At 27.4% G+C, this 13,491-nt stretch overlaps 1 protein-coding gene across 1 annotated transcript; it reads right to left on the bottom strand.

Annotated features, from left to right (window-relative positions):
- Nucleotides 1-5,701: 5,701 nt before the first annotated feature.
- LOC142323510 (uncharacterized) lies at nt 5,702-12,728 on the bottom strand. The gene is made up of 2 exons (XM_075363255.1): nt 12,635-12,728; nt 5,702-12,545 (listed from the first exon to the last, which is right to left on the bottom strand). Exons 1-2 carry the CDS (start codon nt 12,716-12,718, stop codon nt 12,063-12,065), a joined length of 567 nt encoding a protein of 188 aa, XP_075219370.1. The 5' UTR covers nt 12,719-12,728; the 3' UTR covers nt 5,702-12,062.
- Nucleotides 12,729-13,491: the final 763 nt, after the last annotated feature.

Here is a 13,491-nt window from a genome sequence, read left to right as displayed (position 1 = left end):
CCAAAGAACACTGGTATCCACGATCTAGTATTCAAATCCGTGTAAAAATATCTGGCTTTATTAGGAATTGAACGCTGGAACTCTCGACTTCAAAATCAGCTGATTTGGGAAGACGCGTTCACCACTAGACCAACCCGGTGGGATAGTACAATCATCCCAACCTCCATGAAGATAACGTACCTAAGCAGGGAAGCCGAGAGACCTAATACAGATGTTGAAGCAAGTGTAGCAGAACAGAAAGGCAAACCACCTCTTTTTGATAAAACAAAATTTGATTTTAATAAGAAACCTCTACACTTACCTCAATGCTGCCAGCTACAAGTAAAGCAAGAAAACTTTGTTAGCTATTTGTAAAAAAAAAAAAAATTAAATGACTTTTAGAGGAGTAGCCCTTGAAAGACAAAAAACAGATCTCAAAATTCCTCAATCCCTTAACATAGTTACAGTATAACCCGACTAATTTCTTACCAAAATTAAAATATATAATTCCTGCCAAGTGAATGTCATGCATTTTACATGAATATAATGTAGACTGACCTTCCTCCAGATTTTGAATAATTTAAAACTTTTTATTAAACTGGTTTATTTATTATACAAATACAGAATGTTCCTTTATTTTATTGCTTTTGTGAATTTCAGATTTCTATGGATACCTAATATAATTTATTTTTGACTGGCAGTTTTTTAATGTAATTCTTAAAGCGTTTTTACTAAGATTAATCTGAAAAGAATTTTTTTTGTTACCATGTAAGCATTTTCATTAACAATAATCAGATCTTATCTTTCTATGAATTTTTATTATTATTGCAAAAATTTACTTTATTTAAAACTGCTATTTCTTTTTCATTTTAATTTATGATTATAATAACAAAACTCTCCATAATTGTACGTGCTACAGATTTGTGGTCTGTAATAGACAGTACAAGCAATAGGCAATGTTCATTATTAAAGTATTATGATAATTTTTTAAATAAATAATCTAAAAAAAAGTGTTACTGTCAAAAAACAAATGCTGAATCAGCACATACACAAGAGGATTGGATTAATAAAATTACAGGAAACAAAAATTATCATCACTTCACCTCTTTAACACATGTCCAGATGGAGGCTGCTACAAAAAAAAAAGCTCTAATGCCTGCTCTAAACTTTCAAAATTGGTATGCAAACTTTCTTTTTAAAAGTTGTAATGATCTTAATTTGTTCAGCCAAGAAAAGTAATGAATCATGACGTTCCCAGGTTCTGCCTCCTAGATCAGATAGTTAACTGGTAAAGATCTGGCATTTCATTCATCTCATCAAACTTGTTAAATCCACGTACAACTCTGAGATGGTAATAAAACCACTCTTCAACAGTATTTTCCTGCTACACGTTATTATAAAAAATTAATTACTATGGTTGTAAATTTAATTAGGAGAGTTAAATAAAAATAAATAAACTGTACAGTAAAATAAAAAGCCTTTGTTATTGATAAACAAAAAGTGAAATTCCAAGGACATTTTTCAATAAATTATTATTTACTGATAAGTATTTTAACTATTATTATTAGTATTTTAATGGTTTATACAATTTTGTTTTTAATTTAGCATATCATTAGAGCAAAATCAGAATTAGGATGTAAACAATAATTGCATTAATTTAAAAAGAATTTAGCATCTAATTATCAATAGAGTATTCAAAATGATTTCAGCTATAAATAATATTTATTTTTAAACAAATATTTTTATAAATAGGATATTAAATGTTATGGAGCTTTTACTATGCTGTTTACTAACTGGTTGGTACAGGTCAATAAAAGAAAAGATAAAAATGTTTAGTCTATGTTTATTAGTAATCATATAATTCAAGCATTTAAAAACAATAGTAGTTTTATATATATATATATATATATATATATATAAAATCGCACAAATACAACTAAACCAACCTTCCTTTTTTACGTTGATATTTTATAGCTTATATGTTAGAGAAGAGGTTGCATAGTTTTTTTAATGTGAATTATATAATTTCCTCCACCTAGCAGCAGCAGAGTATATCGTATGCTGCTTCCTGACTGTAAAAGATTGAATAATTCATCACTTTACATAATCTGCCCCAATTTTTCTTTTCTTAATAGCTGTAAATGATATACAAGTGAACAGTCAAGAGTTCCTTTCTCATAAGAGTAATTATGTTCATTCTTACATACCATTGGTAAAGAGTAAATGGTGAATGAAAAAGTAGCAAAGATTATTAAACAAAAAAATGTAAGTGGTAAGTTAATTAAAGCAAAAAAAAAGAATCTATAAAGGGAGATACAGTCATTAAAAGAATTAAAATTAATGACGCATCAAAAAAATGAAATAACAAAAAGAAATTCTGAAACTGTTTTAAAATAAACATAAGTTTAATTAGTCTAAGTGAAATTAATATCCTGAAAACTAAATCTGTTTATAAAAATAAGTTGGCTCTTAAGAAAAGGATCCAAAAAATAACCTCTGAAAATCTTATTGTAAGTACATCTAAACTAACAACTAAAGTAGAAGTTTAATAAGGTAAGCAAAAAATGTTTAGTTCTTTCAGATAGCTGTGGTTATGATTGCAAGTTATTTCAGGAAAAATAATTCTGACGTTTTTGTTAATTTCATATAAAATGTTTCCTTTTGAAAAGGATATTTTTCTTCTTATTCTTTTTAAAAATATTTTTTGTATTTCTGATATTCTACAGCATTTAATTGTGTAACCTTTAACATGAGAAAAAAATTAACAGCTGTGAAGAGACAAATATTGCATTTGACTGGCTTGTCACATTTAAGTAACAGAAAATTTGTTTGATTTAAAAGTAACATTAGGATACAAATTTCAGTTTCTTAAAGCGAGACTAGGGGTCCCCTAACTTAAATTACTGTTTTATTTTTAATCTATATAAGCGAACCGGGATGCAGTTTATTACAATGTAGCGCTACCATGATGTAACTGTACGATACACTGACCTGTTCAGTTAAAGTTTATATTCCTTCACTACAAATTGCTAGGTAGATTTACATTCAGCCCCTGAATGTAATGTTTATTCTTTACTCTTCTGTAGATTAAAAAATAAATTTTAATGAATTCCAAAGTATAATAAATAAATATGCTAACACACAAATCGGTAACAATAGACAAACTGAAAATGTTAGCAGTACATTACTTGAGGTTATCTTCAGCAAGCATTATCAAGGGATAAAATAAATATGTTGATTTGCTGCATACTGTTTAAAAAAAAATTGGTAGCTGAACAATTAAAAATAAAATACGGTAGTTTATCATGATTTCATATGTTACATAAGAAATTATATTGTTTTGTGTGGGAGGGGGGGTGCTTCATCATATTCTAGTATATAATTGTGTTATACTAAAATTCCTCATGTTAAAATTCAGAAAAATGCCATTAGAACACTGTTATATATGAAAAAAAGAAATGCAGGCAGGCTTTTAGTGTCACTAGCTTTGCTGACTGTTCAGTTTGTAGATACATGAAACCGTTTTGTACATAAAATCTTAATACAAAGGGTTTGAACATGAATAAAGTAGCTCACTAAACAATCCATAAAAAACCATGGTTGATGTTTGGATTTACTAGCTGTAAATTGTGCTGCATGCTCTTACTATGTTTTTGATGAATTATTATTAATGTGTTTATTCTATTTTAATGCGCTATAATTCATGATGATTCATGCCTCCCATACATTGTCAACCTTACAAAAGAATAAATTATCAATGATGCTGACAAAGCAATAACCACATTACATAACATAATTTAAAGCTATTTCAAAAGATCCTAACATAAATGAAGCTAAATTAATACAGAAACAGAAAGTAAAACTTGTTTTAAAAGTCATTGGTAACATTTTTAATAATTAATAATGCATTTTATTAAATTGCTTAATTCCTTTCTTCATTAGATTATATAATATTTAGTAAGAGATACAACAGTATGTTTGATGATATTAATAACAGCATTATGGCACATAATGTAGTGGTAGTAGGGTTAAGTTTCAACTCTTCCTTGAAGTCACTAGGATTTTCTTTATAAACTTATTACATTAAGGGATGAATACCACTAGTGTTTCAATAGGTTTAACTTATTAATAAAAGCATACTCGACCTTGTAAACAATGCAATCAGAAACCATTATCTTCCACTATTTCCCTTGTGAGCCAGGCACAGCATGTGGTGTCTTCATTCTTGAGAATATCAGAAGTGACTTCACCTTACACATAAAGTCATGTAACAGAACAACCTCATAAGATGGTTATACAAGTTATAAACACAGTTTCCTATGCAAAGCGTAGTTATATAAGATTATTGATTTTATTAATGAAACTAAATATCATTTAACATGGTCTAATAACTATTTTAAAAAAATAAAAATTAAAGTTTTAATTTGTTTAAGATAATTTTAAAAACTATTTTCAACAATTAAAATATATTATTTTTTTAAAGATAGAAAAGTCCAAGAAACGCTTAAGAAATTTAAGCTATGGCTTTTCTATTTTTAAGTCTTACTCTTTACCAAATGTCCCAATTCGGTGATTATTACTTTTTTGTACAAGTTTTTCTGCTCATTACATTTTACGTAGATAACTTAGTGTTAAGATAGTTAAAATGAAAACTAAACTGTCTACACAGGCAATTTAAATATATATATATATTTTTTTTTACATCGCTGATGAGTATGATATACATCAATGAAGTGTCGATCATGATACTAAAGGTGTTTTCATCTAAAAATTCAGGAAAATTAAGTTATAAAACTTAGGTTGAAATATAACATAATTTTATTTGCATTCTAAGACTTTGTTCACACTCGGTAGCATTGTTTCTTAGCACTTATTTTTTTTAAAATTTATTTTATTTTACAGGTTTTTTGTGAAGTTTTCTTTAATATGGGGAATCATTCATACTTAAACAAAAGAACTTCAAAAAGCTTTAAAAGCCATACTATTTGTTCAATTCTTTAAATTTTGACTAAGTCAGTGGAAAATTAAGGATTAACAAGTAGTTTTTAGTTTGGCACTACTGGTGTAATTTTTTTAAATGTTATTTTATTGTGCCTATATCTTTTAATTAACATAAATAAATATTGGACAGATATATACCCAAATGCTTTTTCTTATGAATATTGATAGAGTGCTTTGTACTCAACTTCTAATCTGATAACAGGAACGCTAAACAGCATAAGTGACATTTTAAGTGTCTGATAGATTTATCTCTATTCTACTGTCATTTAGTCAAATGTGTGATTTACTGTTAATATTATTACTGATAATTACCCTTCACTGTTCCAACAAAATTAAATTTCAGCTTTAGAAATAGAAACCAGAAACTTTCAATTTTACAATTCATAATTTTCTTTTCTTTTTCTGTTACTGGATTTGTATTTAGTTCAGTGAATTTAACCAAATTTACGTACAGAAGTAATGGTTAACCGACCTGTCGCACAGGAATTTGGATAATTAAAACTGAATAAATTTATTTTTCATCAACTCATCCTCTTTCCTTTACAACAATCATTAAAGAACAGTTTCATTTCAAGTAGTATTTTTAAATCTGTGAAAATTTACATTTACTACAAAACTGCATTATATAAGCACGACTGGTTAAAAATCTATCTACATCGAAACAAATGAATTGGGAAGATGGTACAAAAAAGGAAACTTTTAGTAAAATAAACCAACAATGTAATGCTCATTAACAACATATATTTAATGCTAATAATTTTTCAAATTAATTCAACAATACAAGAGAATGATTCTTTACAATTTTTTTTTTGACAGTAAAAAATACCACTAAGGAAAATTAGCACCTGCAAATTCTAAAAGAAAATAAATTAATTTTATTATAACCAAGTAACATAATCATATGATCAACGATAGCAATCGTAGATACATAATTTCTTTATTCATTTTTTACTTTGCTTTACACAGCTATTTAGTGTAACAATTTTTGCAAGGCAATTACAAGTTTCCTCATTTCCACACTAGAGTATAAAGGACTATAAATCATTCAAGTTACAATGGATTATAATTTATTATCAGATGATGAACATTTGAGTTGTCCACTGATGAACTGTCAATTACAAATCTGTTTAAGTTACAGAGTAGAATTTAATAGTGTGACCTACTTAACGAGTATGATTGAGGCCTTCAAAAAAATGAAGTCTTCAAACGGTTATGATTTATAACATTAAAGGGAAATACTACATAAAGCAAAATTATAATGAAATACAAAAAATACAATAAGATTCATTATCTAAAAAAATTAGAATACCTTGTTTAATAGAAATAACAATATCAACTGTTGCTACATCATTAACACATATTTTAGCTTTCACAAAAATTACAATACCAGTATAAATTACGGAGGTCTGTTATTACCATAACAGGAATTAATCATAAACAAAATATACAAGCAATGAGATGAAAAAAAAAACACAATCACCACATTTAATATTTTAGATAAATATTTTATAAACAGCAATATTAATAAGGAGATTAAATACTCAAATAGGCCATTTCAATGAATGAAACTAAATGGCACAAAGTAAAACAAAAATTAAAAAAGAGAAATATTCTAATTACATAGATTACAACTGGATATATATGTATATATAATAATTCTAATTAGTTCAAATAACACAAAAAGAAAATTAAATATTTATGAATGAAAATTTTTTAAACATTGAATTAAAAAAACAATTTAATTCATGCCAATTCTGTATTTTGATAATATAAACAATACTTTCACAAAATCAAAAATATTTAGTAAAAAAATACATTTAAAAAATGTGTTATTCCCAAAATTTCTATATAACAGAAACATGATTTGAATGCAAATATTTTTTTGCCATATTTTCTGCAGCTTTTTTTTGAAAATATTAAAATTATGTCAATACAGTAGAAGTGAATATCTGTACCAAGATCATACTCATGATGTTAAGTAATAACCGTAAAGAATACAACTGTAAAACTGTTTAAAAAAAAGATTAAATCACTTCTATTTCAAATGAATGACAAAAATTTCTTGAAAAATTAAAAACATTAATTTTTTTTCAATTGACTGAAACTGCCAGGTAAATAAATGTTGACAGTCTACTGCACAAAAAAAGGACGAGTGCTATGTTACAGGTTGTTAAACTTTCAACAGTTTTTGATATTAAAAAAAAAATGAAGTAAAAAAATTCCTCAGGGATGGGGAGAACCCACTGCCAGATCTTGGATGGCCATGGCTTGTCTTTTTATAATTTAATAATGAATCCATGAAGCATCTTAGACAGCAGCAACACAACTTCAAAGAAACCTGACTTGATTTTCTGAATTGTGAACAGTAACGAAGGACAAAACCAAACATCAGTTTTGTCCATAACGGAAAAAATGTTGTTCTTAACAGCACTCATAACAAACATATGATGGTTAAGGTCAATTACAAATAAAAATGAAATATATTGCAAACTGTAGAGAAATTAAAGCAGCTAACAGGATGGGAAAAACCCAAAAGGTAAAGATGAATAATTATTGTGACTCCAACTGAAAATGAAGCTGAATTAAGGTAAGGAGAAGGATAATGTCATTTTATCTGCTAATAAGATGACTAATATTGCATGAAGACATAATAAGAACAATGAAATAACAAGTTAGGAAAAAATATTTGTATTGCACAACCCCATGCAACAGAAACAGTAAAAGCAAGAGTAAATATTGAGAACTTATTAAAAGAAAAAAACAGGTGTTTTGCTTGGTGGTAGGGCAGAGGTTATAATAATTATAGATGCACCTAGCATTTTAAGGCACAAGATGGAACTTAAAAAATCCTAAAATAACATAAAATAGAGTAACTCTATTAGATTCATGAAAGAACTAATTAAATTGCTTAATATGCCAGTAACATATTTTTAACTACACCAAACAAAAATACTTCTTGTAAAAAAAAAATTGTTTGTTGATTAAGAAAAGAAATAAACTGAACACTTGTTTTCATTAGAAAGAAGTTAACAAATATATATATATATATTCTTATAAAAGTTCAATAAAACTAATTTTTTCTTCATTTATTACATAAAATGAACAGAAAAAAAGAATAATTTCATCTACTACAAACATGCAACAAATATTCAACAGTTTTTAAAAATTATTCTTCATTGCTATAAGCAGTTTCATTTTGGCAGTGTTACCTTAAAAGTTATCTGGTAAATCAGGAAAAGATAAATAAAACTTGATATAGTAAACAAAAACTGACATCAAAGTAAATGTTTCTAACATTAAGGTCTCTCAAAAATTCAAAATAAAGAAGGAATAATTTTTTTAATTAAAAGAAAAACAGCAGAATAACAGAAAAACTAAAAAAATATTGGTGTTCAAAGTTTATAAATATGTAAAAAAAAAAAAAAGTATATAAAAGGTATGTTTAAAAAAAATAATGTTGGATAAAATTAAAAAAATACAATAATTCTCAGTTTAAACAATTCATTAATAGATCTGCATATAGTGTCAAATGCAGTTCTAACAAAAGTTTTGACACAACCCTCTTTTGAACAGTGATTTTTTTTTTTTACTAATTACATCGTAAAACTGACTAAATTCTATTAAATTTATCACCTATTTAAAAAAAAATAAAATTCATACACAATTTTTTTTAATAAATATAAAAAAATGTGCAGTAGTTACTGTAAGACAACACCAGAAATGTTTCACTTTCAGCTTCACCTGTCCAGTACTGCATGACAATGCATCTTGAGAATAGATTACTACTTTTTCTTTTTTTTTAACCAAGCAAAATGAGATCAGTATGTTACCTTTACATTGTATTTTTACACTTAAAAAAATACATGAAAAATTTGTTGTACTAGTTCTTAAATCTTTTAAGGAAGTAAGTTTGTTACAAAGGATTAAGCTGGCTGAAAGGGCGTGCACATTGGAGAATGTTCTCATTAAGAGTATTATTTTTTTGTTCTGCCATATCAATTAACTGAATGGTGGACTTTTGTGTAAAAAAACAACACTGTATACTTACAGTGGCACACATAAATTCTAATTAATAGAAAAATATGATACTGCACTATCAATCTAAGAAGAGTAAACAATGATGTTACGATACATTTATAACAGAAACTAAAAAGAAGTTACAAGTGAATTAACCAGTAAGGACAGATTAAGAAACTATCAGAAAATAAATAAGAAAAAGTCATAAGTAATGTCAATTAAGAACACAGCAGAATGCTAATAACAAAAAAAAACAAGAAGAAAAACGAAATAGAAGCTTGGCATTTTACATAACAGGAGTGTTAAAAGTTAGTTAGGAAAGTAGCACAGTTCAAAATAAAGAAGTTAGCACCAGAACATTGTAGAAAAATAAATTAGTGATCTATAAATGCTTCCAGTTATTCAATTCAGAAATGAAATTATCAAGTAAAAAGTGCAAGGGAAAACAAAAATTATAACACAAAACAGATAGAAAATAAATGTCCATGATATAATAATAATATAATAAAATAACAGTATAAGAGAATGCGGTTTACAATTAAAGGATAGTTCATAACATGTCATTATTTGGAATTAAATATAGAAATTCTTAATCTATAGGCTATAATGAAATTCTTAGCAAATATGTAAAATGTTTATGAATTTGCTAACAAATAAATTAATCAGAATGAAAGTATAAGGTTTTCTTGATTTAATAATAAACAAATTTTTCTACTTTACTTTCTCTTCTGCAACAGATTTTTTTACTTGCACATCACCTACTTCTGCAATTAAGTTTTACCTACAGTAATGTTAGTCTTCTTTCGCTACATTACAGTTGCATTTACTTCTACGATAAAATTAATCCTATATTCCTAAATAAGTAGCTCACAAATATTGAAACAAGATTCTGCCATAAATTCTCCCTTTCAATTTGCCTAAAAACCATGTTCCACACTTTATAATTATATTTCAAATAAATATTTTCAAGAATTTCTTACTAATTCTAACTTCTACATTTAATACTTGCAGCTTATGTAATGTAAAAAGTTCTTGGTAAATGTGAAGTATATATATACAAACACACATCAAAAACCGTTAGTAAGCTGTTAATAAATCTTTGAATTCTGAACAGTTGAATAATTTTATTAAAAAATGTAATCAGAAAACAATAATTTTCAAGTAAGTTGCAATACATTCAGCATATATTTATTTTTGGTTTTAGTAACTGATAATTTCACATTTTTTTACGTTAACACAGCTCAAGAGCCTAAGAGGGAAATTTTATAAAAATGAGCGGCTAAAAAACTGCTGCTGGGAATTAAATGCATAACCAACCAAGTCATCAATAATTAGACAAAAAAAAATGCAGCAAGTAATTTTTGTTCCAATTTTCCCCACAACGTAATACTCTTACAAAAACTACAACTTTAAAAAATATTAATTTCAGTAAATCATAGGAAAAATAATTTTGCTTAACTAATACAACCATATTCTGTAAAAAAAAAAATATATATATATATACTGGAATTTTGATTAAGTTTCAGGAAAAAATAAAAGTTAAAATAAAAATAAACTTGGATTTAACAAAGATTTGGATATGATTTAGATAACTTGAATTTGACAGTAAAATATAGAGTAACAAATTATACAACACCAATTTTGGATTGTACAATTTCACAATACATCTAAAAAAAAATGCAAAATCAAACAATAAAAAATATCTAAAATTAAATTGCATATTAAAAATCTAACCTGGTGCCAGAAAAAACTGTGAAATGGGTTAAGACAAAACTCGGGAGGGAAATAATTCAGAACCAATTAATATTTGCAAAACTTTTCTGGGTCAAAACTTCACCACAATTAACTTTTCATAATGTTCCCAATATTTATAATTTCAAGTAAGATTTTACAACTTGTCTTATGATGAAAACTGAAAAACCCCTATATGCAAACACTACTTCCACTTTAAGTCCAATGTTTATAAAATGCATATTAAAAAAACCAATTTTATTCATCTTTTACCACCATATAATCTAGTTTTAGACATTTAAACAGAAAAACGTAAGTCAAAAGAACGACTAAAAATGTGGTAGTATATAATCTACAACTAATAACGTTAATAAAAAAATACTGAAATCTTACAACAAATGGTTTTTATTTCTCACTTAATGAAAATCATCAATGAAGGCACTTCAAATGGAAATCACAAATAAATCTGATACAAAATATTCAGCCACTATCCACTGAATAAACATTACTTCGCTCTTAAAAATTCATTATCATATACAGCTGAAATGTAATACAAAAGCTCAATTTACTTTTTCTTTTTTTTTTGAAGTTATCAGTCACGTAAATCTGTACATTTTAAAGGAATGCAATGCTTAAATATATTTAAAAAATACACTGTTAACTAAATAAGAAAATATATATATATATATATATATATATTTATATAGCATCAAATTACACCACAGAACCTCATGAGTAATATAAAGTGGAATGTAAAATTGTACAAAATACTTTTACAATCCAATTGTAAATACTTTTACAAATACCAAAACCTTAAACTTAAGCCTAGAGCTATCATTTTAAAATGACTGATTAGGCAGCCAATTACTTTTTCTACTAATATGACAGAAAAATAAACTTCTTAAAGGGTTCAAATTTTAATCTTTTTAATCATAATATGCTGTAAGTCCAAAGACATTGCATTACTTTAAATACATAACTTAATGCTATTTTAGCATATGCTCTTAAATACAGAACATTTGGGAAACTAAAGCTCTTAATGACAAAACACAATTTGGCATTAGTTGTATTCACTACACTAGTATGTTCATCAAAAAAGATACACTATAATGTTATTCTAATAATGAGTAAAAAACCACTCTTGAAATCAGTTCAGTATTCTGCATATCATTTTGTATGCAACCTTCTTGTAAGCGTACGCAATATAAACAAAGATGTTAAATATAATTAGGAGTGGCAAAAATAAACAATAACCCAGTACCCTTAGGGCAGGATACTAGCACTTTAAAAAAACCTAAGTCTACAAAAAAAAATGGAGGCTCTTTTGGCCCAATTCAGTCATCAACGTCAAAGTTTCGGCTACTGTTACCAGATTTGCGGTAATAACTACTCTTACCATCTGGACAGTCACGGGCCATGTGACCAGGCTTCTTACAGTTGTAACAGTTAGCAGAAAATCCTCCTCGTGAATTTGATTCTGGACATTCACGAGCGAAGTGACCAGACTTGTGGCAATTATAGCAGTTGGGTTCGTTCGGAGATCGGTCACAATGTTTGGCGATGTGACCAGCACCATGACAGTTGTAACACCTGTCCTGATCTACCTTACACTCACGTGCAAAATGACCAAAACGGTTGCACTTGTAGCACTTTTCACGTCCACGGCCATAATTGTAGCCTCCACCACCACTACGATCATTCTGAGAGCATTCTCTGGCGAAATGGCCAAGACCGCTGCATTTGTAACACTGGCTTGAACTCATGGTGCTACAATAGCCAAGCCGGTCCCAACTGGTTACGATCCTTGCGTTACTAAACTGTAACACAGATATTAAATATCGTGGCTATATAATCTATATAAATATTATATTTCAAAGACAAATAATTTTTAAAGAGCAACACCTACCTTAAATAAAAGAAAGAATGAAAACCAATCCACGTGCTCACTTATGCAGCGTAATGCAACAGTGATGCGGTGGCTAAGAGACATAGGATCGCCAGCCTGCATTAGTGAATTCAACAAGGAAGTTAAAATTTTTCACAGAATATATCAAAAATTATTAAAAAAAAGAGTTTATGGTGAAAAATTATTGTTAAGAAAATGTCTCTAAGACTTGTGCTTGACTTACATTATCTATATATTCGTAGCTAAGATTAATTTATATTATTAAAATGTCTACTATTCAAATTAAATGAATAATTCTCAGATTTTTTAGAGTTGCTTAACCTATTGCCATTTCGTATGTAGTGAATTATTTATTTACTTACAGATATTTACTTTTTTATATAATTTATGTTTATATAACAAAATTGTATATTATCTTCTGCCATATTACAAAACCATAGTTAATATTTCATACATTGCTCAGAGAATTGTTTAAGGAACAACTAAATTTCAGCTGATTATTGATTTTTAGAGCCTCGAGAGCAAAACTACAAATTGAACTAAATATTTGTCCACATTAATAAAGTAGAAAATTTTTATTTCTTTGGATAGCGTTTAATGGTTAAAATGGGCGACGTTCTTACTACACGTATACACACACACACCAACATATATATATATATATATATATATCACATACATAAGATATTAAATTAATTTCTAAACAAACTTCTTTACCAACTGCCACTAAAAGCGCTGCATTTGATCGTACCGTTAGTTAGCAGATTGGCTTTGAAATATGTTGATGACGTGTTAAAGAGAGTGTAATTTATTTGTGCTCATTTTTTTCTTTCGTTTGGACCATCTAAGGATCACAA

The sequence above is a fragment of the Lycorma delicatula genome, chromosome 4, assembly GCF_047948215.1.
Source record: "Lycorma delicatula isolate Av1 chromosome 4, ASM4794821v1, whole genome shotgun sequence".
NCBI classification, from domain to species: Eukaryota; Metazoa; Arthropoda; class Insecta; order Hemiptera; family Fulgoridae; genus Lycorma; species Lycorma delicatula.
Note: the sequence above shows the minus strand (reverse complement) of the source record. Positions and strands in the feature narration are given on the sequence as shown.

Bases quoted from the DNA above. Each gene is read 5' to 3' on its own strand.
- LOC142323510 (XM_075363255.1), bottom strand. From the start codon at position 12,718: ATGTCTCTTAGCCACCGCATCACTGTTGCATTACGCTGCATAAGTGAG. The intron at 12,546-12,634 runs GTAGGTGTTGCT...TCTGTGTTACAG, and splicing joins CATTCTTTCTTTTATTTAAG to TTTAGTAACGCAAGGATCGT.